We start from the raw sequence: 24,994 nt of genomic DNA, 5'->3' as shown, positions 1-24,994 counted from the left end.
CCGTAGGCAGGAGTGTGTCCCAGATTGATGACGGTCATCGCGTGGGAACGGAATCAGCGGAGTAGAACGAAAAGAGTCAAATGGAGGAGGATCATGTCTAATACGACCTACGTGGTCATCGATGTTTCCTCGTCGCTCCTCTTCAACACAGCACGCAATGGTCCCCACTGCGGTCTCGTACGGCCAAAACCGAAGCAAATCACTGTCTGCCTCAGAATGCTATTACACAAGCCGTTCCGCACGAAGTCGCGCCCACATTTAGTAACGAGATCTGAGATTCTTTGCTGAGGTGGTCGCACCGTTTTTGGGTGTTTCGCGGGATACAGCTACATGCAAAGACCCTGTGTGGTCTAGCTTCATGACAGATGATGGCAACCCGGTCGAATTGAGCTGGGACTGGGGCACCGGCGAAAAACCTCCAGTAAGACGATACTCCATCGAGTCCATTGGGCTGCAAGCGGGCACTGCGCTTGATCCAAGCAACTCCCTGGCCGGCCTTGCATTTCACCAGAAGCTAGTCAAGCGACTACCGGAGGCGAGGCTAGAGTGGCACAGTCACTTTGCTGATTCCTTCATCAATAGCCCTACCATACATTCCAGTGATATCATTGATCTGACCGACCACAATACCAACATCTTCTATGCATTTGATCTCTCACCATTGGAGATCACAGCGAAATCCTACTTTTTCCCCAAGACCAGAGCAAGACTTGAACATCGCTCAAACCTGGACATCCTCTCCGAAGCCATACATACTGCACCTTTCGTCACAAGAGACAATGTGAAGGCTTGGTCTACCTTTTGTGACTTCGCATCCGAACCAGCGAACGAAACTCTGGAACATGAGATGCTTGCCATCGACCTCATCGAACCCCTGGAGTCCCGGCTGAAAATTTATTTCCGCTGCCGTGAAACAACTTTCGATTCTGTCATCAGCGTCATGACTCTGGGCGGTCGTATAGCCAATTCGAGCCTGCTTCGCGGGCTGAGAGATCTCGCGCGAATCTGGGACCTTTTGTTTGACAGCCTTGTTCCGCTGAGCCAGCCACTGAAACATTCCGGCCATCGGACCGCCGGAATTCTGTACAATATGGAGTTTCGTATTGGAGATACCATGCCGGTGGCGAAGGTGTATCTACCTGTCCGACACTACTCGCGAACAGACGATAGTATCATTCAAGGCTTGGAGAAGTACTTCCAATATCATGGGAGAGGCGAAGCAATGAAAGACTACGTGAAGACTATGCATACGCTATTGTAAGTCAATCTTTCCAGTAAATCTGCATACTCTCTTGCTGGAAACTGACTCATCATACTTTTTCTAGCTCGAAAGACTCGTTGCAGGCACGTGCGGGAGTACATACTTACATAGGATGCTCAATTCGACCGAACGGACAATTGCGGGTCGTATCCTACTTCAAATCAGATAAGCCGCACTTATAGTGTACGTAAACGCGCAATGAGACTCTAGGGAATTGGTTGTATCATCATACAATGGTGTCAACGTTGTCAGCCCTGCATCCGCATGCTGCTTGCTTTTCGTCGGTTCACCCCAACCACTGAATCTATGACCGACCCCTACGACCTCCAAAACATCCCATCGCTCGTTCCACTGTACTTACTTGTGTATGCCATTATCCACAGATACCACATCCACACGCGATCCTTCACCCCACGCCAACCCTCCCCCACCCCCGCGAACTACCAGGGTCCACGAGGCTGATGCAAGTCGCATCCAAACCGGCTCCGGAAGCCCATTCCCGAAGTCAGCAAAAAGCAAATCTGACTCCACACCCTGTCACTTTCTCGCTTCCGTCTCGACGACGCAAGATGAGATCGATTAGATCGATGGTTTGATATCTCGGTGGGGGAAGGCCGTAAGATTCGACTCGATAAGCAGGGTTTATGGCTTATTAGGCAGGCATTGTGGGCTGCGTGTTGATTGGCGCCCACAAAGAAAGAGTTTAAATTTAGTGTTAGAGATTGAGCGTTGGAAAGCTGGAATTCACTAACCAGTGTCGGTCACGAGAACAACCTGAACATATGCGGTGTAGAGATTGTAAGTTGGTTGTATTCACGCTACTGAGTGGGGCTAAAATACAAACGATTCGAATCTGGCGATGGCTGCATAGACATCTCAAAGCGTATGTAGTACATGTTTTGGTATCCATGGTGGGTGGGTATGCAACGCCATGGTACAAGAAACCCAGCCTCCACGTCATGCAAAATGCTTTTTTGCGCCGTACTCCGCAATGCTTGAAGAAAGAAGAGACACGCAACATATGGCGGGGATGGCGCTATTGATCGCGTATCCAAAATTGTGCTATGAACAAAAAGACAGGCCTTCCAGATGGCGCAATGCAAGAGACTGAATGCGTCGATGGAGCTGAAACGCGCCCTCCAAGAAACATAGCAGTGCTGATATCAGCACTTCACATGATGCCCTTCAGTCCGCGAAAGCCTCCAGTCTTCGATGAGCTAGGCTTCTTTGGGTCCTTGTCTTTCTTCTTACTGATGTTCTGCGCGCCACCTATCAATCTATTAGCGCCGATGTTCCACAAATTGGCAACGAGATACTCACCACGGCCGTAGTACCGCACCTCCGATTTCGGATCTACCTTATCCTTCTTGTCTTTATTTGCACTACCTTCGGTGTCGACAGAGTAGCTGCTCTTTCCGCTGGATTGGGCGGTTGCGCTGCCTTGGGCTTGACTCTGAAACTGCGCATTGAGTGAGGAATCGTATGCGCTGGAGAAGTCTGGCCCAGCAAAACTGCCGCCGAATCCGGGGTAGGGTGAGGGAGCTGTGTGGGACCTCTGTGTTTTTTGGCCGGGCTCTGTTCGCGCTGGAAGGCCAGGCAACGCGTTTGAAGTTGGACTTGTGACTGAGTTCGGAGATTGATAGTCATGGAACTGATCACGCTCCTCGCTTGGTGATGCCTCAGTGACGAGAGGAGGTAAATATCTCGAGTTGTGATTATTGCTCATCTGTCGCTGACTTGTACTGGCAGTGCGTCCGAGACGCGCCTTCTCGAAGTCAAGATGGCCAGACCTCTCTTGGCTGCGGTACCGACCTTGTTCGGCTTCGTGCTCGGCTTCAAGATCGTGATACTTCATTTGCAGCTCGGTATGCTGCTCAAGCAAGTGGTAGTGTGTCTTCTTGAGCTGCTGCAGTTTGGCCTGACTGGCTGCAAGTGCTGAATCAAGCATTTGCTGCACCGAAGAAGGAAGCTGGCCTGGCCTACCAGTGTTGCGTTCGGACATTTGCAAGCGTGTCTCGAGCTCCATGATTCGTCGTTCGTAGGCTTTGATAGAGCGTTCCCGCTCCAGCTCTCGACTGTTCAGGCGCATGTTGGAAATCTCGAGATCATTGCGCAAATCGTTACGTTCTTGCATCAGCGCATGAAGCTCCTTCCTTTGATCTTCTAGTGTCATGATTTTCTCTTGCGCTGCCTCAAGATCCCGCTGTAAATTGCTGTAGTCTTCCAATTCGTACTCCAGGGCTCGTGTTCTCTGCTGAGCTTTGATCTGTTCTGCTTCTGCCTTTTCCACGATCTGCTTCAGATGCTCATAGTCCGATTTCGTCCGCTGGAGCTCGTAGCGCAGGCTGTCTTCCTCGCTATGCCAAGTCTTCTCACTGTCGCGGTATGTCCGCACTTTGGAGCTCAAATCGCTTTCCCATTTTTTAGATTGGTTTCGACTGGTGAGCGTTTCCTTTTTTAACTGAGCATACAACTCGTTGGCCTTGGCGAGCCGTGCCTTTAGCGTCTTGTTCGTGTTGATCAGGTTTTGAGTCTCTGCTTCGGCAGTCGCCTCCTTGATGTGCTTGCGTTGTAGCTGGCCGATATGAGCCAAATGCTGTAGCTTCAGATAACGTTCAAAGTTGAGGTCATTACGGAGGAGCATGATCTCTCGCTGCAGGGAAGCCATTGTCTGGCCCCGGAAGTTGTTGTTGGTCGGTGAATTGGAAGTCGTTACAGACTGTACAAAGTTATCTAGACTTGGTTGCTTTGCGACGTGTGCCTGCGATGTCGCCAATGGTGCTCCCAAAAAGTCATGTGCTTTAGTCTCATTAGCTGGTGGGAGTGTCGGTGAGTCCATTGGGTCGTGAGCTTGGAGTAATGGTGAGGGCGATTTTTTGGATGTGGGTGGTATGTCAAATGTCTGCGGCACATCAGGCCCCTCGCTTGGGGATACGAACACGGTCGATTGAGTATTGCGCCAGCTCACATTAGAGTCGTTGGCTGTGATGCCATCGTCGTCAAGACTGAACTGCGTGGAGTCTTGAGGAATGGGTGGCACAGGTATGGCTGGCAGTGCAGCGCTTGGTGGTGGACCAGGATCCTCCAGTGTAGACGAGACGGCTACGCAGAGGTCCATACATTCCGTAACAACGTCGGCAGGGTCGCTCTTCAGCCATCTGTTCTCGCGCAGTTCATCTTCAGCGGTGGTGCTGAACATGTTTGGATGCAGCAAATGAACGCGGCGGTACGGTTCTGTGCGACTCTGAATCAGATCTTGATCGAGGTCAAAGTCGCGAGCACCCGGAAAGTTTAGCGATTTGAGGAACTTTCTTGGTTTCCTCACAAAGCTCATGAAGTTCAACGGGAACAGGCCATACAGGAAGGTGAAATAATGCATGAGTGTCGGCGGAGACGAATCAGGATACTCCATGGATTGCAGTACTGGCTCCCATGCTTGTTCAGACTCTCCTTCGTCATTCTCGCTCTCTTCTTGGCTATCGTCGTCCTCGTCGTTGGGATCGTCTGGCCTCGGCTCTTCGGCGCTACCCAGCCTATCCCAGCACAAAACCCTAGAATATATCAAGAACATCTTAGGAAGGTGGTGATCCGAAAGTAAAGATGCACAGATGTGCGGCAAAAACATGATGAGGACTACGAGAGCGAGCTCGATGACAGTGGAGGATGCGTCGATCAGGAGGCATTTTTCCAGGTGCTGGATAAGGGGGGTCTCAAGGACGAGATGCAGATGAGGAGGCTGCAGACGCACGAAGGCGCTGAGCAGGTTTAGTGCTTGTATGCGATGCTGTTTTTGCACAAACAGCTCGTCAAGAGCAAGTAGAAGGGCCTGGAATGATTAGCTATGCGATGTACTTGTTTGTGTGTTGAGTGAAGGCACCTTTGGCATCTTGCGCCCGAAGGCTACCAGAACTGACTCTAGCTCTTGCGCGAGTAGCTCGTTCCCTGGTGAGATGGCGTCCTGGGTCACAAGGGGCACGTTGGTCCTCGCAAGATAGGCATCCAATATCCTTTTGGTGAAGAGCTTCGACAGTCGCGCATGCTCTCCGTCCTTGTCTGACTCCGTATCGTACACCAGGATGCTCAGTACGAATTCCCTCGCATCTTCGAGTTCCTGTCGCTTGTGGCCTGGCGCATCTATGGTGGGCTTCAGTACCAGGCTCCACCACGTAGTCAGCCGCGCTTCGCCAATGATGGCGGGTCGCACACAGCGCAGGACGGCCAGGAAGGTGCCGTGCTTCTCTGGACTCGGCGCAACTTGACGTTGGTACAGGGTGTGGAGGTCCTCGTGGAAGCGCTGGGAGTCGTGGTCGTCGATGCTGTCATAGCGCTCGAGGAAGTTCTCGATGGTGGCGCACAGGTCGTCGGGTAGGGGGGAGGGAACGTTGGGCGCAGCGAAGGTGGTGTTGAGAGCCCTGACGGTCTCTCGCATCGATCTTCCACATCCGTCAGCATGCACATTCGGCAGCCTCTCGCCCTGGGCGAGAAGTGATGATGACATGCAACAAAGGGCTGCGAAACTTACCCAGCCGACATTCTATCGCGTGTATCTTCCAATCACCAAGAATAGGCTTCAGCACTCATTGGCGCACGTTCAGCCAAAAGTAAGACAGTGTAGACTATGGTGCAGCTGCCAGGCGGCGTCGAGCACTCAAAAGACGACGATACAGGACGGATGATCCCGGAAATTCTCAACTTTAAGTGAGCATGTCACCGCGTCTGCGCAAGGCGGGTCGTATGTGCGCAGCCAAAGCTTGTGATATGCGAATGCGTGGGGTGAATGGCGAGGTAAGCGGCGGGCAGCAGATATGATCAGTGCACATGCCTCGAGATCGGGCCCTCATGGTGCTTTTGTGGCAATACCCTGCGTGCTCTTGATTCCTGGGTCGCCTATTCTCCTGACCCAAAAGACGCGCCAAAAGTAATTCGCGTCTGACTGCTGCATGCCATCGCTTTGCGGAGGTTCACGTTCATGTGCACGTTTCGACCGAGGTGCATGTGCCAAGGCGGCAGGCGCGATCCGTGCGCTCTTGCGTCTTGAGCAAGCCATCCCAACGGCTTGACGCCGCATCAAAGTTATCTGCTTTTTCGCTACACCCCTGACGTCTCCCACTCCCCAAAGGCCATTCGTGCAATTGCTTTCATGTCAACACGGACGCCGTATCTCGACCTGACCATTGAAGGGCGCACGACCAGGGGCTGGCAAGCTCACTGAAGCTGTCATCAACGGCTGCTCATGTGCATATGCAAAAACTATTGGCCAATCGATAGTACATCGTCTTGAGCCCATGCATTTTCGCCGTGCTTACTGTGCCGTCAGCAGTGGGTTTGTATGCGATCCCCAATTTGCCGAGCCAGCTCATGTCTGCGCGATGCTCAGAGCAGCTGCCTCGCCTCGTCAGGTCACCTTCAATCCTTCACGCACTACATGTTCCGTCCCCACGGATCTGCTCCCCAGCTCCTGCACGCTTCGGCCGCCTCGCCGAGGATTTTCGCGAAGTGCCACCGGTCGGTAACTACTGACTAGGTAGACTCTCGTTGTGCACCCCAGCTTGAAGTACCCGCATGACTTCGATAGTCGCAGCGATCCAGATATCGGGAGCAGTTGCGGGTTCCCGACCGATGGTCGCTCAGACATCATTCGTTGCCAGTGTTGGAAGGAATTACGGCACTGTCCTTGAAATTACGTATCTCAGCCACGCCGTTATCTATGCCTTCTCGGACGAGGTCCCGGATTCTGTAAAGCACATCTTGTCCCGAGATGGCCCCTAGCTCCAACCTTGAAGATCTTCACAAACTTTCAGGCGCTCCAGCACAGTTAGGTGGCATAAGTCGAGCACTTCAGGCTTTCTATAAGCTGTCTGGCTATTCGCTGCCAGCCTCGTGTGCCCTCTGGCGCTTGCGGGCTCGCCCTCAAAGTATACGGATCGCGCCGCCAGAAGCTCGTTGTCCAAGGTCGCCAATTGCCGATACCGAGTGCACGGAACATTTGCTGGACCCTTGCTGCTGTTCCTGCATTTCAGCCACCAATCACTTTGTTGAACCTTCCTGTCTAAAAGCACATGTCGTGTCTTCTCCGACTCTGTACCCTGTGGCACTACGGTCACGACTCAGTTTGATCAATTCGATAAAGGAGTGATCAAGATCGCTCGTCGTCAGATCCGACCACGCCACAGCCTCAGGCTCGGATGTAATGTCCAGCCCCCTATTATTGTTTACGTTCTGAAGCTTTGAGGTTTAGCACAGAAAGTTGACTTCAGGGTTCAAAGTACGGTCCTCAACGCATGCATTGGAATTCACATCACACAATGCAAAGACCTTCATTTAGCGTATGCTGTCGCGCAGGCAAGGTAGGAAGGTCCGATGCAGTGTGCTATACCTAGCTTATCTTCCTATGTCACCGCCCTGCAGGTCACCCGAAACCGATCGATATGCTCGTCACGAAAGTTCCGTCGCGTGTCCTTGCGTGAGGCACAGTCGCATCGTAGACCCTTCGAAACACCGGGAAAATACCTTCCTGGCGCGGATCCGCTGCGGCCCTGCAGCAACGTTGCTGTCGCATACGAGGTCACAGCACAGCGGCAAAAGTCGAGCATGTGCCCAGGGTTCATCATAAACGAGCGGTCGCACACCAATAAAGTACTTTGACACATGCTAATCGACAAAAGGAAAATCTGGAGGAATCATGAATATCTCGATCTGGATGCATGTTTCATTCGATGACTCGCTTACACATGATTCCGTTTCAACCAAGTTGCACAGTGACGCCTCAACACCATCGCTTCACACTCTTTCACGCCACGCACAAGAGTTCAAGACCTGCAAGACTATTGCTTGTCGCCCCGCTCATGAAGTCCGTCCTTTCCACCTTTCACCTTGTCGCCACCACCAATACCCGTCGTCCTTGTGGGCTGTGCTTGTGGGTCCGGTTGCTTCGCCGGATGGTCGTCGCCAGCCTTGTGCTCATCTTTCGAAGCAGACGATTGCTGGTCAGTGTTCTGGGGGCTAGATCGCACCTTTGCGTTCGGCGCAGCAGACGAGTCTTTGGAGGGATCCGGTAGGTTGGAGTCGGGTTTATCGCCCATCAACTTGTAACGCAAGGGTGTGGTACTGAACATCCTGACTGAGGTCTGAAGCGGCAGCCGCTGAGCGGCGCGGAGTCTGAGGGAGGCCATTTTGGAATCGTGTTTGTTTGAGATATGGCGTGGTGTGAGTTCAACTGCAGATGGTGAGATTCAGTGATGGGCGTTGCGCAGCGGTAAATCTGTGACCTCATCATTACCGCGCAAGAGTCTCCACAATTCGACAAACGGTGAAAAACACTCGTTTGCGCAAATTTTCGCAGATCGTAGTAGCATATTAGCATAGCAGGACTTCTAACTTGGTAAGCATGTCGCAGCCTCACGTGCTTCAGGACATTAGCGTGCCTGCCAAATCTACATCCGGCTAGATTGGGATTGCATTTCGTGACTCCACATCGAGCATTTGCCCGTGCAAACTACATCGTGACAAACATCATGTTCAAGTCACTACGCAAACTCGAGCGAGAAATATCAGCGCCACCAAATAGCAATCGACTACCTGAAATCGTCCTTTTCGGCGATAGCCTCACAGAATGGAGCTTTGACGATTCCACGCAAGGCTTCGGCTTGCATCTTGAGAAGATGTATGCTGGCAAGGCGAGGATTTTGAATGAAGGTGAGTATTCGTCTTTTTGCTGTTTTGTGAGGGAAGAATGGAAATGCCGGGTGTGACGGAAGAGGTTAGATTGCATGTGCTGTTGATTGCTGCCTGCCGCCTGCTGCTTGCTGTCCGGCGAGACAAACTCAGCAAGTTCCCGAATGTCGTGATACAGCAATATGGCGGACACGAAGCAGTTACCCGAGATTGTTCTCTTCGGTGCGTCGATGACGCAGTGGAGTTTCCGCGAGGAGACGCAGGGCCTCGGGTGGTTTTTGGGGAAGATGTATGCGGGGAAGGCGAGGGTTTTGAACGAAGGTATCAAAACAGCCTTACGATAAGAATATTTGCACTATTTACAACTGCTAACATTATAGATCAGGCCAGGCAGGGTACATCTTTCTTTCCCATCTCTTTCAGCTGAATAGCAAGAGGACTAAACATGTATGCAAAGCTACACTTCAACCCGCCTCTCCTCCGACTTCGACCGCATAATCCAGCGCGCCACATCCCCCACCACCCCCCGCACGCTGCTCTTCACAATCTTCCTCGGCGCAAACGACGCCTGCATGATCGGGACTGACGCAATGGTCCCCTGGCCCACTTTCTCGGCTAACATACGCGCCTTCATTGAGACCATTCTCACGCAGGACGGCGGACTCGCCGAGACGAAAATCGCTGTTATTTTCCCCACCGCCGATCAATGGCGCAGAAGCAAAGGCACGCGGGGACGAGTCGGTGGAAGAAATCGCGGAGAGTAATGGGTGGAAGAAAGAAGGACCGCGGTATAAGACGTACATGAGTAAGAAGCGGTACGCGGAAAGGATTGATGGAGATTGCAGCTCGAATATGACGAGACGGGGCGTGTCATTGGGGTTGATTATTGGAGGGCGATGGTGGAGGCGAGTGGGTTGGGCACGTGGGAGGAGTTTGAGGAGAAGGGCATGTGGCCTGGTTGCGGATTATTGGGGGCGAGGAGTTTTGACAAAGGGTGGTTTACGGATGGGTTGCATTTGGATGTTAGGGGTTATAGTGTTTTGAATGAATTGTTGGTGGAGAAGGTGCTGGAGAAGTGGCCGGAGTTGGGGCCGGGAGAGTTGTAGATGGAGCGTTGTCAAGTATCTACCTGTAGGTGTATATGATAGCCTTTTTGGTACGTTTAACCTCTATTCAGAGTGTTCCCAGAGCCCTTGGGATTCGCTTCCACGTACTCGTCCCACGCACGCTGCTTCATCGTTTCCTCGTCTGCGGCGTCGAAATCATCCTCGTTCGGCTCAGGCCTGACCTCGGATTGGGGTCCACCGCCCTCAATCATTCCACCTCTCCTCTTCTCCTCCTCGAGATACTCATCGATCGTCATAGTAGGCAAGTTCCTTTCCCTGAAGACATCCTTTTTCAGACTCTGCCGACTGTCCAGCAGCGTAAACGGCCTCATCGGCTTGCCATCACTACTCAGCAGCGGGCCAGTGTTTCGCAGGCCAGGCAACTGCCCATCCAAGCGCTCAGAGTACTTATCCTTATCCCTGCCATCCTGTCTCTCATCCGGCGCAGAGCCCGACACACCCGGCGGAGGAGCCGCCGGCGCCATGGAGATAATCTGCAATTCCAACGCCATACTCTCGAGCGCCTGGAACGTCTGGAACACCATGAAAGACAAACTAGTCAAGTGCAGATCCCTCACCACATGCTCGTCGTTCTCGGCGAGTTTGGGGTTTTGTTGGAGATACTAGATTAGATAACGGGTAAGCAGATGGCGCCAACAAAAAAAGGAATGAGAAAGTGAGGCTAGCTACACACGTACCTCGAGTTTGCGCTTGATCTCTTTTTCCTCGCGGAAGCGCGCTATCTTTGCGTCACGGCGTGCAGCGGCATCCCGCGCACTAGCCGTGGAGAAGTTGGCTTTGTTTTCGGAGTAGGCGTCGAGGAGCTTGCTGTCGGATGCGCTGAGGATGTCGTAGGCATCAAGCTGTTTAAGAAATGCTTCATAGTGCTGCCGGGCGGTGATTATGTTGTTTTTCCTGACTGATATATCGGTGGCAGATATCCTTTGGATCAATTCGGCAAGATAGTGGTTGATTGCCAGGTACCTATTCGGCTTGATTAGCAGTGCCAAGATATTGAAGTTGGTTTTTAGCTGTTGAGAAGTTTTATGCTCGAGATGTCATACGTACTGCAGATCACCAGACGATATATCCTCAAGGGACTCGTTTGGACTGAACAGTGATATCTGTTCCGAGAGTTTCAGACATTCTTCGTATGTGGCGATGGTCTTGCGGAGGTTTTCCTGGAAGGCGGGACTGTTCGAATCGTAGGCAGACGCTAATTCTTGTCGCGCACGCTCTGCACTCGAGAACAGAGCTCGTAAATTCTGAGGCTGCTCTGCCATATTATCGACTTGGTGTATATGATGTGATAACGCTCAGGACGACGAGGAAGTGCCTCTGCCGCTGCCAGCACGTGAACAGGCGATGACGCTAGTGCGCTAGTCGTGAAGCAGGCGCGTGCCCCGCCATCACTTCGTCACTACACCCAGCATCTAACAACAAACGCCCGCATCTGCGCGACGTGTGGCTCATAACATGCCGCGCGACGTCGAAGTCGACATCCCGTGTCACCGCTAAAGCTTGCGGTGACGGTTGCGCTCTTCGTTTGCCCGCGGTTGAGGCCCGAGTTCGGTGGTGCAAACACTGGGCGAGCTTCAAATTACCTGCAGCTGCCCCAACTTGACACACAAACCTCCGCGACTGAACCTTGCTTTTACTCCTCATACACAGCGTGTCAATCTTGCATGTTCCCTCATTCGTCTCAATCCCACTTGACGGCACTCACACGACAGCTCCAGTCATGACTTGGGCGGGAGACGTTGAAGAGCAAGATGATTACTTCTCGTGCTCGGATGTGTCGACATCTGGTGATCGAAGGAAGAGAGCACCGCAAACGTGACAGAAGCGAACGCCGAGAAAGCAGAAAATTCAGATTCTGACATAGATGCCGACATCTCTCGCGCGCATGGGCCAAAGACGACGTCTGAAAAGCGTCGGACACAGAACGAAGTCATGCGAGCCTTTGCTGCTAATATCAGTGCTAGTGTCACCCAAGAGGAAGTTGACCAGGCAACATCGAAGATTGCAAACGAAGGCCAACTCTCCATTCGGGACATACTTGCAAGCCAAGATACTGCTGTTCGTATCACGAATCCCCGCGACTACCAGATGGAGCTCTTCTTGAGGGCGAAGATGCAGAACACCATCGCTGTCCTGGATACTGGAACCGGTAAAACTCACATAGCTACTTTACTGCTTAGGCATGTGCTCGAAGAAGAGCTGGAGAACCGTGCGAAGGGTTGCGCACACAAAATGGCGTTCTTCCTTGTGAGAACGATACTCGTTCACCACAACTCAACTGACAACGCATAGGTCGATTCGGTAAACCTAGTATTTCAGCAAGCCAACGTCTTGCGTTGTGGCCTAGACCAAGGCGTCGAAGGTATCTCTGGCGCCATGGGCCAGTCGCTGTTTCAAAAGCAGACCTGGGACAAGCTCTTCGCCGTCAACATGGTCATTGTGTGCACAGCACAAGTCCTCGTAGATTGCATGATGCATTCTTTCATGAGCATTTCGCGCATGAACCTCCTTATCTTCGATGAAGCCCACCACGCAAAGAGCAACCACCCTTACGCCCGAGTGATGAAAGACTACTACGCTCATGAGCTGGACACTTCCAAGCGACCCCGGATCTTCGCGATGACAGCATCAGTATGTTCCTTCCCAAGTATGAAATGGAAGGTCAGCGCATTAACAACCCCTACAGCCAGTAGATGTCAAAGGGCAGTCTGCTGAACATGTTCGGGAAGCTGCACGGGAGCTAGAGACCTTGCTTCACTCTCGGATTGCGACGACCAGTGATAGCGCGTTGGCGAGGAACAGTATCACGAGACCGGAGGAAGAAGTAGCTGTGTACACTCGCTTAAGAAACGAGTTCGAAACACCCCTTCATCAGAAAGTCAAAGCCAAGTACGGGGACGTCGCTCCATTTCGAAAGTTATTCATAACCGCCAAACTGCACGCATCAGAGCTGGGTCGATGGGCGTCAGACATGTACTGGTCATTCGCATTCGCTGACGAACAAAGCCGTAAACTCCAGATCCGCGAAGAGTTGAAGTACAATCGCTCCAAGCGGGATTGGTCGGCGGCAGAGCTCGACGCTCAGATGGCTAGACTCAAGGAAGCAACTGCGTTCGTCCAACAATATGAGATCGGCGCACCTACCTTGAGTGAGCAGGATCTCAGCTCTAAAGTCATGAAGCTCCAATACTGGCTCAATCTCTACTATGAGCGCACCACATTAGCTCGTTGCATCGTGTTCGTTGAGAAGAGACACACAGCACAGCTTCTAAAGCTCATCTTCGACCACATCGGCGGCCCCAACCTCCATTGCGATGTGCTGGTCGGCATCAACAACCGTGCAGGCGAGGAGAACGTATCTCTTCGCTCGCAGATCCTCACCTTGCAGAAGTTCCGGCGCGGAGAGTTAAATTGTCTATTCGCTACATCAGTCGCCGAAGAGGGTTTGGACATACCCCAATGTAATCTTGTCGTACGCTTCGATCTCTATCGCACCATGATAGGTTACGTCCAATCCCGCGGTCGCGCAAGGCATCGCAACTCCAAATACCTGCACATGCTCGAAGCAGAAAACAAAGAGCATACGGAACGCCTCATGAATGCGAGACATGACGAGAATATCATGCGAGAATTCTGCAAGGATCTTACGCATGATCGTCAGCTCGGCGATGTAGAACAAGAGAAAGCAGAGCTGATCGCCCTGGAAGACAAGCTCTTTCCAAGCTATACCGACGAGAAGTCCGGAGCGAAGCTTACGTATCGATCGAGCCTATCTATTCTCAGCCACTTTGTCGCAACATATCCGTCACCAGATCACAACACAATGGCACAGCCGACATACGTCGTCAATCCTAAGATCAGTGACGATCCTCGTGATCCTCAACGCAATGGCTTCGTGTGTGAGGTCATATTGCCTGAGCATTGTCCCATCATCTCCATGGTTGGCCAGGTGTACAGTCGAAAGACTATTGCCAAGTGTTCCGCTGCTTTCAAGATGTGCATCGAGTTGCGACGCAAAGATCACCTCAACGAATTTCTTCTCCCGACCATTTCAAAGTACCTGCCAGCTATGAGAAATGCGCTGCTAGCGGTCAGTGAGAAGAAGAAGGGAAACTATGCTATGGTCATCAAGCCAACCTTCTGGAAGCAGGATCGAGATACTGTCCCTGAATCTCTGCATCTCACAATCATAGATGCCGACCGAGGCTTGGATCGTCCCCACCAACCGCTTGCAATGCTAACCCGACGGCCGTTTCCACAGCTCCCTTCTTTTCCCATCTACCTCACAGACTGTCGCCCTTCCAACATCGTCTCGCAGTCTCTTCACATCCCAATTTCTTTGACCCCAGAGTTGCTGGAGATGTTCACCAGATTCACACTGCGTATCTTCGAAGACATATATAACAAGGTCTACGACTATGATGTTTCCAAAATGTCGTACTGGATGCTTCCAGTCATTGAGCATAGGGTGGCATCGGTGCGGTCTATGTCTAATCCTCAAGAAGTACTAGATATGGATCAAATTCGCAAAGTCTACAATGAGCCGTTTTGGAAATGGTCCCCGCAGAGCAGGACTGATGATCTCATTGACAGATACTTCGTCGACCCCATGAATGGAGGTCGAAGATACTACTCAGACCGCTTGGCGCCACACCTAAAGCCACAGGACCCAGTCCCAGCAAATGTCCCACGACAGAACCACAAGTTCATGAAAAACATCTTGGACTTTTCGGATAGCAAATGGATGAAGAGCCGAGACATCACTCGCTGGCACCAGGATCAGCCTGTCCTTCAAGTGGAGAAGATTCCGTTCCGGAGAAACCATCTTGCGAATGTGGAAGACAAGGAAAAGAAGGAGCTCGCCAATCTCGAAACATACATCTGCCCTGAGCCACTGCACATATCAAACCTCGCAACACCGTTTGTGGTGATGTGCTACGTTCTGCCAGCCATCATTCATCGCTTTGAGAGCTATCTCATAGCTCTCGATGCTTGCGACGTGCTTGATCTGAAGGTCAGTCCTGCTCTAGCTCTGGAAGCACTCACCAAGGATTCGGACAATTCTGAGGAGCACGGCGAAGAGAAAATCAACTTCAAGAGCGGCATGGGCCCAAACTACGAACGACTCGAGTTCTTGGGTGATTGCTTCCTCAAGGTGGCTACATCACTGTCGGTCTTTGTGCAACAGCCGGAGGAAAACGAATTCGAGTTTCACGTGCGCCGTATGCTCATGCTCTGCAACCAGAATTTGATGGAGACTGCAGTAGGCAAGAAGAAGGTCGCGTCTGCTAACGGAACGGAGCGCGATCTGCAGCTGTACAAATATGTTCGGACCGATGCTTTCTCTCGGTATGTGCTGTCACGCCTAATCTCAAACTTTGCTAACATGACTGCAGTCGCAACTGGTACCCGGAAGGGTTGAAATTGCTTCGAGGCAAAGGTCTGAAGAAGACCGAAGAAGACTGGTTGAACGTCACCCACAACCTCGGCGACAAGAGTGTTGCGGACGTATGTGAGGCCTTCATCGGTGCCGCCTTCATGCAGCATCATAAAGGAGGTCAGTGGACTCCAAATGATTGGGATGAAGCAGTCAAAGCGGTGAAGCTCTTTGCAAATAGCGATGACCATCTTATGGAGAAGTGGACGGACTACTATGCTGCCTACACCAAGCCAAAGTACCAAACGGCGGGTGCAACAGCAACACAGCTTGACCTCGCGCACAAGATTGAGATGAAGCATCCTTATCGTTTCAGATACCCTCGTCTGCTTCGATCTGCATTCATCCATCCTTCTCAGCCATTCATGTGGGAGAACATACCCAGCTACCAGCGGTTGGAGTTTCTGGGGGACTCTCTCCTGGACATGGCTTTCATCATGCATCTGTTCTACAAGTACCCCGACAAAGACCCACAATGGCTCACCGAGCACAAGACTCCGATGGTCTCCAACAAGTTTTTGGGCGCTGTGTGTGTAAAACTAGGTTGGCACACTCACATGAAGCAAAACACCGCAATATTGTCTAGCCAGATCCGCGACTACGTATACGAAGTCGAGGAAGCCGAGCGCGAGGCGAATGGTGCAGTAGACTACTGGGTCTCTGTATCCGAGCCACCCAAGTGTCTCGCCGACGTCATCGAAGCCTTCGTTGCCGCCATCTTCGTCGACTCGGAGTTCGACTTTAATGTCGTCCAAAAATTCTTCGACTTGCACCTGAAGCCCTTTTTCCTTGACATGACGCTGGACGCGTATGAGAATTTTGCTTCTAATCATCCGACCACACGGCTTTCGCGTCTTTTGTCCATCAACTTCGGGTGCAGTGAATGGCGCATGGGCGCGCTAGAGACCGAAACTTTGATTCCAGGCAAGGGGAAGGCCATCGCGGCCATGGTAATGATACACGACAAAGTACACTTCCACTCTCTAGGACAGAGTGGTAGGTATGCACGTGTGAGGGCGAGTCATGCCGCGCTGGAGAAGCTTGAGGGCCTGCCGCCGTACGAGTTCCGCAGTAAGTATGGATGTGACTGCGTGGACGAGGGTGAGGGCGAGGCAGGAGTCGATGAGGCAGCGGTGAGCAAGAAGGTCGAGCTTATGAGGGAAGCAATTGGACCGAGCATTTGAACTCCGAACTTTGAGCGAAGTATGTCCCCTCCAGTACAAGGAACACTGGATATGTTGCATCAGCGGGAAGAGATGCCTGATAGTGGAGATGCAGTGGGGCGGTTTGGTTTGGCACCTGGAAGAAGCCTTGGAGAATCATGGCAACATTAAGGTCAGACAGGGTCCAATTTAATCAGAGGAATGCCATCATCAGCATTCACTATCCTTCCAACACCATGGCATCGGCAGAAACTCTTTAAGGTTCCATAAGCAAGTAACAGCGAACGCAGCGTACCTTCACGGCTGAACATGCCATATCCGAATAAGTCGCAAGTTTGTGTGAGCAAAACACGCGCGTCACACACCAGATCTAGTAAGCTGTGCATAGTCTCTGGCAACACTCCTTACTCTCCCAAAAAAAGAAATCCTCATGCCGCGGAGAGCAAAGCGTTCGACGACGAACGTTGAAACACACGCGCCCGTGCCTTCGCATCTACGCGCTTTCGGCACGCGAAGTACCTACTGACCAATCACATGCGTCTTCCGTCGGCCTTCTCTCCAGTGCGTAAGTCCGGCGCGGCATCTTGAGCATAAATCCCATATAGCGACTCATATTCCGCATGGACGTCTAGAGAACACGAAAGCGTTGGTAAGCAAAAACGGCTTGGCGGCGTTCCAGTAGAGGAAGAGCTCCGATTGTTTTTACGTACCAGGGGTTCGGAAGGATTGGAGGGATGGATCTGAGGCGGCTGTGCGCGTTGTTCGAACTGATGCGACATCTTTCGAGAAGAACAGATGAGATAAGATCTTGAAGCTGACAAATAACGTTGTTCTTACATCGTATGCTCTCAATCTGAGTACGATGTTATGTTGAACGATGGCATCTCCAATCCTCGACGCCCACCCAGCTTCTTCAAAATAAAAATCTCCAACCTAAATGCATCACCACCCCTTCGACCCATCCACAAAACAAGCCCCATGCACGATCTCGGCAGATGCCTCCGTCGTACGTTTTTTTCTTCATCGCGCTCAGAGCCTAAGAACATTGTAAGGCACGCAAGGTTTCCAAACAGTCATGGCACATCACGGACCCACACACTCTCAAACGCGCACACTACGCAATCCGCGCTTGGTAGGGGTGGCGCCGCGCTGCAATTGGGCGCGGCGACGCTTCCTCAGGCCTTGTGAGGGTTTGAGCATGCTGGGCCTCTGAGTGGTACGGAGTGGGACGGAGTGGTAAGCAAGATGGGAGGAGAGGCTGGGCGAGGTGCCGAGGGTTGCGGGCGGGTGTATATCATGCCAGTAGGTACGTGAAGTCTACGATTTGTTCAACCAAACTCTCTCTCTTGTCCAAAAAGTTCGTCGTTCATTTCTTGCCGTAGAACGGTCTTTACTTTAATCTTTTCGTTCGATTCATTTACACACCGCTGAGCGGATCATTTACATCTACACATATATATACACTTTTTGGACAAAACACTACACCAGGCAGAATCACTACAATGAAGTCCTTCATCGCCACCGCTCTGCTCCTAAGCAGCAGCGTCCCCTTCGCCGTCGCCCTCCCCTCCCGATCCATCCCCAGAGTCAACGCCCGCCCCGTCCGCCGCCAGAACCAAATCATCCCCGTGGTCGTCGGCGGTCAGCAACTAACCTTCATCCCCAACATCGTCACCGCCGCCATCGGCGACGTGCTGCAATTCCAATTCTCCAACGGGAACCACACCATCACGGAATCCACCCCAGACGCTGCCTGCCGGCCGAAGGAAGGCGGCGTGCACTCGGGCCACATCCCGTTTGAAGACGGGCAGACGGACGTGGGGACGTTCAATGTTGTCGTGTCTTCCACGGAGCCGATGTTTCTTTATTGTGCGACGGGCCCGCATTGTCAGCTGGGGCAGGTCATGGTGGTGAATGCGAACGCGAGGCAGCTGGTAGATTATGCAAAGGCGAGTCAGGCGACGGCGGAGAGCGTGGATGGGACGGATCCTGTGGGTGGGTCGGTGGGACGGATTGCTTTGGATGCTGCTGCGTAAGTTTGTGAGAGGCTTGTGGATCAGGGATGGTCGACTAATTTGGATGTGTAGATTCACGCCTGCACCGCCTGAGGAAGAGGCTGCTGCTCCTCCCGCGGAAGCACCACCAGCTGAAGCACCACCTGCTGAAGCTCCTCCTGCGGAGGCACCGCCAGCTGAAGCTCCTCCGGCCGAAGCACCACCCGCTGAAGCTCCGCCAGCTGCAGAGCCCGCCGCAGCAGCTCATCCCGCTGAAGCATCGCCAGCTGCAGAACCCGCCCCAGCAGCTCATCCCGCTGAAGCACCACCAGCTGCAGCACCCGCAGCTGCTCATCCAGCACCCGCTGAACCTGCTCATCCTGCACCCGCTGAACCTGCTCATCCTGCACCCGCTGAACCTGCTCATCCTGCACCCGCTGCGGCAGCGCCTGCTGTGAATGTGACGGTAGCACACATGATGTAAGCAAAAGCTGGGGGTGTGGATCGTTAATCAGGCTTGGAGTATTCTTTGGTGGGAAGGCTTGATGCCTCGGTTAGTGTAGCAATGAAAAAGACTTAATTGGCAGCTTGAACTCCTGAGGTGAAGCCACTCATCACTGTGCTTCGAGACAGTGCTGGGTTTGCATAGATTCATTTCCATTACTACGTAAAGGCTGTCAGAAAGGGGTATATATCGCAGGGGCAAACATATACAAAGAATGTAAAGACGATAAGTCCAGGCCATGAGGCCGTACGTCAAACCTCTGAGCACGTAACCATATTCCCCGTTCAATGCATGTGAATGCTTGTGGACAGGCTCTGACAGCAAAGTATGCGCCGAGATGGCTGAGAGACTTAGATGAGCAGGGCCGAGACAAGGACCGCGATGCATGCCAGGGCGCCAGCAGCTTGCTTGGGAGCCGCACCCTTCTTGGACTCGGTTGGCTGGGCAGGGCCTCCACTGCCGGAAGCGCTGCTTGGAGTAGTCGACTGCTGACCGGGGGCATTAACCCCGTCGTTGCTGATCTTGTTCAGAGAGAGGCCCTGGATCAATGCGCCGTTACTGCCGTAGATCTGTTGCTTAGGCTTGGTAGCGGATACGTCCACTAGTTTGCCGTTCTTGGGGTTACTGATGCCATTGTCAATCAGACTCTGGCAGTTGGGGCATACTGCCGGGATCGTGAAGTTTTTGCTAAATTGCTCCGCCGATATGAGGCCTGACGCGCACGCGGGCGCCTTGATGCTAGTGCTGGATGGGTTTGTCGACTCAAGGAGACCCGTGTCGAGCTTGTTGTACTGTCCCTGGAGGTTGTCGTAGTCAGTGCGGAGCGTGACCGAGCCGTTGGAGTTGACCTGCACCAGACCGTAGTCTTGTTCTTCTTGGCTGTATTCGTAGACGAGACCACCGCTAAGTGCTGTCATCTCGGTGCCATAGAGGGCCGGGACTTCAGTGAAGACACGGGGCTGTACCTTGTTGCAGCCATACTCGCTATAGAAGACAGGTATGGCAGACTGGTTAAACATATTAGCCAGATCTTGGTATCCTGACGACTGGAGCGTGGCGTCACCGCCACACCAGGAGTACGAGTTGAGACCGAAAAAGTCGGAGGACGAGGCGTCGTCGTTGTGATCGCATTGCATATACGCCCAAGTATCCTGCAGGATCTCTCGAACGTCGGCGGCCGAGTATCCGACAGGAATCTTGCGGGAGGCGTGCTTCTTGATATAGTTCTTGAGATCGCGCTGAACAGCACGAATGTACTGCGGGTTGTACTTTGCAGTGTTCAAGTCGTTCATGACCTCGTTCGCAGCAAAGAAGCCGAGTGTGTTGGGGAAGTTCTTGAAGTTCTCGACAATGCCGAAAACTCGTGTGAGGTAATCGGTGTTGTAGGAAGTCCATGGCTCTGCACGGTTGATGCTCTCGCCCTGCAGCGGAGAGTTGACGTCGAGCATCATGTAGATTCCAGCGGCGTTGAAGATGGAGGCGCACTGGGAATGGTCCAGTTCGGGGTCGATATTGTAGACGCGAATAGTGTTGACCTGAACCTGTCAGCAAATGTTCTCGAAAGCAATCTTGGAACTATCTGCAGCATAGTCGCCGCGAATTGACTTACACCGAGTTTCTGGATTAGGACAGCATCACGCAAGCAGACATCGGCGTCTGAGAGTACATCTTTGCCCTCACTCGGCTTGTACCCAGCTTGGCCTCCGGGCTGATAATCGACACCAACGATCATCAACCGCTTGTTGGTGACCGTGTCGACAAAATCCTGGCCGCGGACTTCGACAGGATGGACAGCTTGCGCGATAGCCGTAAAGAGCGCATGCACGAGCGCAAACGAGCGAATGGGCTGGTAATCGTTAGCTATCAGTAAACATAGAAGTAGCGGAGTATGACAGGCATGTTCGGAACGTACCGAGATCATTGTAGCGAGTGACTGTCACTGCAAGAGCGACGTATGAACCGTGGTACAGGCCTGCAGATGGGCGCAGTAGGAAAGCAATCGGCTCTTATACCTGGACACGCAATCAAGGAACCGTATCGCAGAACAGCAGGATGCACCAATTTAGCTGCAGGGAGTTGGACGCGAGTTGGAGCCGCGGGTGGAGGTGCCGAGGAAACTGTCAGCAAACGAGTGGCGGTGCGCCAACGACTGTGGCGGGCGAGAAAGAATGGCAAAAAGCGTCAAGAAGACTCGGGTGAAAGAGAAGAGGAGAAAGGCCCCGAGGGAAATTGTATTACACCAGCGCTTCGTAGCCAGGAAGTCACAACCATATCAACACCGTTTGTCGCACCTGCCCAGCGCAGGGATGCATTCCCGAAGCAAAGGATAACCAGGATGGCAGAGGCCCGTTTCGTAGGGTGGAGGCGACGCCCACCAATAGTCGTTGTTTTGTCATCTTGGCGCGTTGAAATAGTCATCCTAAAATTGCTATCAAGAAGATTGCTGTGAACTCGGATCGTCATCGCGGTGTATCTCAGCCCGGAACGAGAGGTTGTGCTCACCACCAGCATTCGGTTGAACACCACAGGCTGCTGCAAGATTTCTCAGTCCATCTCGCGGGTTTCTGCGGGTTCAATCTTAATTCAAATTTAAGAGCTAAGCTCGCTAGCCTCTTCTTAAACGGAGTAAAAATAAGATTGGCGGCTATACGGAAAGCTTGTGGGTCAAAAGTGTGAGCCGTGCATGCCCCGGTCAGCGCCTGTAATTCTGGCTTGTGTGAGATTGATGGGATCACATAGGTATCCTAATACGAAGGGTACGGTTACCTAAAGTCACAGTCGTACATGCACATCCAACACGACTATTGAGGCTATGAGGTCTCATTTCTGGGGCTAGAAAGAGATAACAAGGATGGCCCTTTTCATTGAATTTGCCCTATTGGCTGGCCGTGGACAAGATACGATACTCGCGGTTGGCAAGTGCTGAGGTGGAATGCCATGCTTTTCATCGTCATCCACAATGTTGAATGTCTCCCTGAGAAGCGAGCTTTGTTTTGCGGCAGTTCCTTGCATATGTAGGCCTGTATATGATACGCGCGCATCGACAAGTCGTTGACTCTGGTCGTTCTAGTACCAGTCGATAATTGGAGAAGTATCTCATGGAGATTCAACTTCCGGCGCGCTCGTTGAAGATCAAGCGGTCGACATCCATGCCTCAAGCTTGTCGTCGAAGTCCCACTGGTCGCGCTGCTGATAAACGTGGTATGCTTGACACCAGTCCGCCGTCCTTCATCCAGTCATATCCACATCTCCTGCCTTTCTCTTGAGACCACCGTCTATGCCTTCGAGCTGACCCTGAAACTTGGCTTGCAAAGCTTCGAGCAGAACTTCCTTGACCACAGCTAGACTGCCTACAGCTGCATGCGTAGCTCCCTCAACCAAAACATCGGGCTCTGTTCCAACGTCTCCCTTTATCCACATCTCTGTGATCTCGTCTCTTGATGCAAGATATGCGACCGCGCAGGCTGCGACCACCTCTTTGTGCTCTGCAGGACAAGGGTCCAATAATCTGGTCAATTCTTGCTGCTCTTTTGAATCAGGGTTGCGCGCAATGGCTGCAACGCCACCAGTCACCACATCCACACAGTCAATGCCAGCGTCAGTGATGGCTGCGCTAGCCACGGTGATGCAGCCAGCAAGCACGTTCAGTAGTCCCCATCCGCTACCACTTGCGCTGCTTTCAGTGTCGGAATCGCCCCACCATCCGTCCTCGTCACCTTCGAGAATAGTGACTACAACCTCAACTCCACTCTTAGGCCAGCGCTCGCCTATAATCACACCTCGTAGCGCGCTCTCAAGATGTACGCCCAGGTCTCGCTCCGTAGAGTCCCTAATGTAGCCTCTTCGGTGTCGTGTCGCGAACGGCGCAAACTTGACGGTGGTGGTGAGGAGAAGCGATGGACTGAACGGCGCACTGCGGGGCAGTGGTTTGGGGCCTTGTACAGAGGCTGTGATCTTGAGAGTGGACGTCGGTGAAACAAGGGTCGAGCTTGTGGGCGAGGAGGAGGAAGGTATCTCGAGGTATGCGGAGCCAGAAGCTGAAGGTATTATGGAAGTCTGGAGAACTGTAGGACTTGTTAGCGAATGTAGATGGAACCGCATAGTATCAGTGCGCAAAAGAGCTACTAGATAGTTCAAATGTTTCCGTCGACATCATTCTGGAGCTACTTACAGATCCTGCGGAGCTCATTCGGTCCTCTTGACCTTGTCGGCCGTAGACTCTGAAGATATTCGGGTTCCCTGATTGTTCGCGCGAAAACTGGCGCGGCGGTACCACCAGCTGGCGCGTTATTTCGCCTTCTATCGGTATTCATCGCCATTGAGTGTGGGAGGTTCGTGTTGTGGAGTTGTGCATGACGATGCATGTGCCTTCCATAAATTCTGCCTTAGTCAGCCGAACTCTTGGCGCGCAGCTCGCCCAATTTTCTTCCGCGCGAGCTTGAGCTCCGAGTTTCCTTAACCTCAACTTTCGCAACAGGTATGTTTCCACCCGCTCCCCTCCACCCACATCTCTTCATTGATGATACCCTTGAAAACTGTTCCGTGATCATAAATGAGCAACGAACAACATGCACCACCCTCTGATCGCTTTTCCCCCTCGCAAAGTTTGGCTTTTGAGATTTTGGACTCGAACTGACTTTGACAGATGCGCAACCTAGCGCGCGCCTGACGCGTCCGAGGCTATAGTGTACTCGCTCTCGGCTGTTCACTCGTCGCACCGTCAACCTCCGATCCATCGAATATGGCATCACGAGTACATGCGGGTTTGGACACGGCCATTGTCGTCACGTTTCACTAGGAGCTCTCTTCATATTGCGGCCATGGCTATCATGGACACTGACACGGCAGCTTGATGACAAGTGCTCACTGTTTGGTAAGTTCTGCCATCCTCATTCCTCCCACTACTGCAATGATGAGCGTATTATTTCAGTTCTGCTACTGAATTCTCTTGAAGAAAATTTATACCAGCTTACCTTTTTCTGATATTGCTTTATACACTTCACTTTATCCTCATACTATTGAAGAAGCATCGCTAACTGAAGCTCAGATACCAATACTTCAGTCCACCCGCCCATGTACCGACCACTCACAGGTAAGCACTTTGCTTTTCTTTCCGAACGCCATGAGGAAAACTAGTCTATCCATTCAACGACATCTGCTGTCGGGTCACCCTCTCGCACTCTACCAGTTTCGACTGGGATGATGAGTTGTGGAGTTGCACTGCAGGCTTGTCCTGTGGCGCGTCATTGTGGTCTTCGTTGCTGAGGTGCGTGCCAGTTCGTCTTGGACTGCCACGATCTGAGGCCGGCGGTGGGGCATGACTAAAAACGGCTTTCTGAGCTCGCAACATATTCTCCCTGTTGTCGCAATCATCATGCTGATCTTTGCTAACAGATGAGACAGATTTCGAAGAAATAATTGTGACAATGGCGTCTGCGGTGAAGGCCCCAGGGGCGATTTGGGATCCAGGATACATAGCTTTTGCCAATAGAATTGAATTTTATACATCTTGCCTGCATACCGTCATTGCGTGCGTGTTCCCACATCGAGTGGCTTTGGTGTAGTGAGGTCGTGTGGTACACCTAGGAAGCTGATACGGATGTGGTACTCCCGAAGTGAACCAAATCAGGGTCGCACGCCTGTCGCAGCGAACAGGCCACGGCATGATGACTTTGCACGACTCCAATGCTGACAGCAGATCGTAATCAACCCTGTCGCCTCTTCCTCGGAGATGGGTAGCACCGCACATCATTGCTGTCGCTGGTTTCTGAAACGTCGACCATTAGAGGCTTGGCACGCCTCACATCTCCCAGCAGGCGTAGACACGGGTACA

At 52.4% G+C, this 24,994-nt stretch overlaps 11 protein-coding genes across 11 annotated transcripts; 5 read left to right on the top strand and 6 right to left on the bottom strand.

Annotated features, from left to right (window-relative positions):
* Positions 1–358: 358 nt before the first annotated feature.
* SNOG_08527 (hypothetical protein) lies at positions 359–1,430 on the top strand (the record flags this gene model as incomplete). The annotated part of the gene is made up of 2 exons (XM_001798786.1): positions 359–1,257; positions 1,373–1,430. The coding sequence occupies 2 exons, from the start codon at positions 359–361 to the stop codon at positions 1,428–1,430; spliced, it is 957 nt and encodes a 318-aa protein (XP_001798838.1).
* An 872-nt stretch (positions 1,431–2,302) lies between these two features.
* SNOG_08526 (hypothetical protein) lies at positions 2,303–5,690 on the bottom strand (the record flags this gene model as incomplete). The annotated part of the gene is made up of 4 exons (XM_001798785.1): positions 2,303–2,530; positions 2,582–3,980; positions 4,230–5,032; positions 5,114–5,690. The coding sequence occupies 4 exons, from the start codon at positions 5,688–5,690 to the stop codon at positions 2,433–2,435; spliced, it is 2,877 nt and encodes a 958-aa protein (XP_001798837.1). The 3' UTR covers positions 2,303–2,432.
* Positions 5,691–6,823: 1,133 nt separating this feature from the next.
* Positions 6,824–7,314, top strand: SNOG_08525 (hypothetical protein; the record flags this gene model as incomplete). Its single annotated transcript, XM_001798784.1, has 2 exons — positions 6,824–6,997; positions 7,138–7,314. The coding sequence occupies 2 exons, from the start codon at positions 6,824–6,826 to the stop codon at positions 7,312–7,314; spliced, it is 351 nt and encodes a 116-aa protein (XP_001798836.1).
* A 771-nt stretch (positions 7,315–8,085) lies between these two features.
* Positions 8,086–8,433, bottom strand: SNOG_08524 (hypothetical protein; the record flags this gene model as incomplete). Its single annotated transcript, XM_001798783.1, has 1 exon — positions 8,086–8,433. The coding sequence occupies one exon, from the start codon at positions 8,431–8,433 to the stop codon at positions 8,086–8,088; it is 348 nt and encodes a 115-aa protein (XP_001798835.1).
* A 684-nt stretch (positions 8,434–9,117) lies between these two features.
* On the top strand, positions 9,118–9,699 carry SNOG_08523 (hypothetical protein; the record flags this gene model as incomplete). Its single annotated transcript, XM_001798782.1, has 2 exons — positions 9,118–9,224; positions 9,393–9,699. The coding sequence occupies 2 exons, from the start codon at positions 9,118–9,120 to the stop codon at positions 9,697–9,699; spliced, it is 414 nt and encodes a 137-aa protein (XP_001798834.1).
* On the bottom strand, positions 9,400–11,324 carry SNOG_08522 (hypothetical protein; the record flags this gene model as incomplete). The annotated part of the gene is made up of 5 exons (XM_001798781.1): positions 9,400–9,517; positions 9,560–9,889; positions 10,150–10,664; positions 10,740–10,904; positions 11,106–11,324. 5 exons carry the CDS (start codon positions 11,322–11,324, stop codon positions 9,400–9,402), a joined length of 1,347 nt encoding a protein of 448 aa, XP_001798833.1.
* Positions 11,325–11,994: 670 nt separating this feature from the next.
* On the top strand, positions 11,995–16,683 carry SNOG_08521 (hypothetical protein; the record flags this gene model as incomplete). The annotated part of the gene is made up of 5 exons (XM_001798780.1): positions 11,995–12,211; positions 12,410–12,693; positions 12,749–15,411; positions 15,459–16,028; positions 16,086–16,683. The coding sequence occupies 5 exons, from the start codon at positions 11,995–11,997 to the stop codon at positions 16,681–16,683; spliced, it is 4,332 nt and encodes a 1,443-aa protein (XP_001798832.1).
* A 588-nt stretch (positions 16,684–17,271) lies between these two features.
* SNOG_08520 (hypothetical protein) lies at positions 17,272–17,441 on the bottom strand (the record flags this gene model as incomplete). Its single annotated transcript, XM_001798779.1, has 2 exons — positions 17,272–17,352; positions 17,373–17,441. 2 exons carry the CDS (start codon positions 17,439–17,441, stop codon positions 17,272–17,274), a joined length of 150 nt encoding a protein of 49 aa, XP_001798831.1.
* Positions 17,442–18,164: 723 nt separating this feature from the next.
* Positions 18,165–19,114, top strand: SNOG_08519 (hypothetical protein; the record flags this gene model as incomplete). The annotated part of the gene is made up of 2 exons (XM_001798778.1): positions 18,165–18,657; positions 18,750–19,114. 2 exons carry the CDS (start codon positions 18,165–18,167, stop codon positions 19,112–19,114), a joined length of 858 nt encoding a protein of 285 aa, XP_001798830.1.
* A 397-nt stretch (positions 19,115–19,511) lies between these two features.
* Positions 19,512–21,082, bottom strand: SNOG_08518 (hypothetical protein; the record flags this gene model as incomplete). Its single annotated transcript, XM_001798777.1, has 3 exons — positions 19,512–20,702; positions 20,771–21,007; positions 21,074–21,082. 3 exons carry the CDS (start codon positions 21,080–21,082, stop codon positions 19,512–19,514), a joined length of 1,437 nt encoding a protein of 478 aa, XP_001798829.1.
* Positions 21,083–22,389: 1,307 nt separating this feature from the next.
* SNOG_08517 (hypothetical protein) lies at positions 22,390–23,350 on the bottom strand (the record flags this gene model as incomplete). The annotated part of the gene is made up of 2 exons (XM_001798776.1): positions 22,390–23,217; positions 23,333–23,350. 2 exons carry the CDS (start codon positions 23,348–23,350, stop codon positions 22,390–22,392), a joined length of 846 nt encoding a protein of 281 aa, XP_001798828.1.
* Positions 23,351–24,994: the final 1,644 nt, after the last annotated feature.

Source organism: Parastagonospora nodorum, assembly GCF_000146915.1.
Source record: "Parastagonospora nodorum SN15 chromosome Unknown scaffold_13, whole genome shotgun sequence".
Classification (NCBI taxonomy): domain Eukaryota; kingdom Fungi; phylum Ascomycota; class Dothideomycetes; order Pleosporales; family Phaeosphaeriaceae; genus Parastagonospora; species Parastagonospora nodorum.
This window is presented reverse-complemented; position numbering and strand designations above follow the sequence as displayed.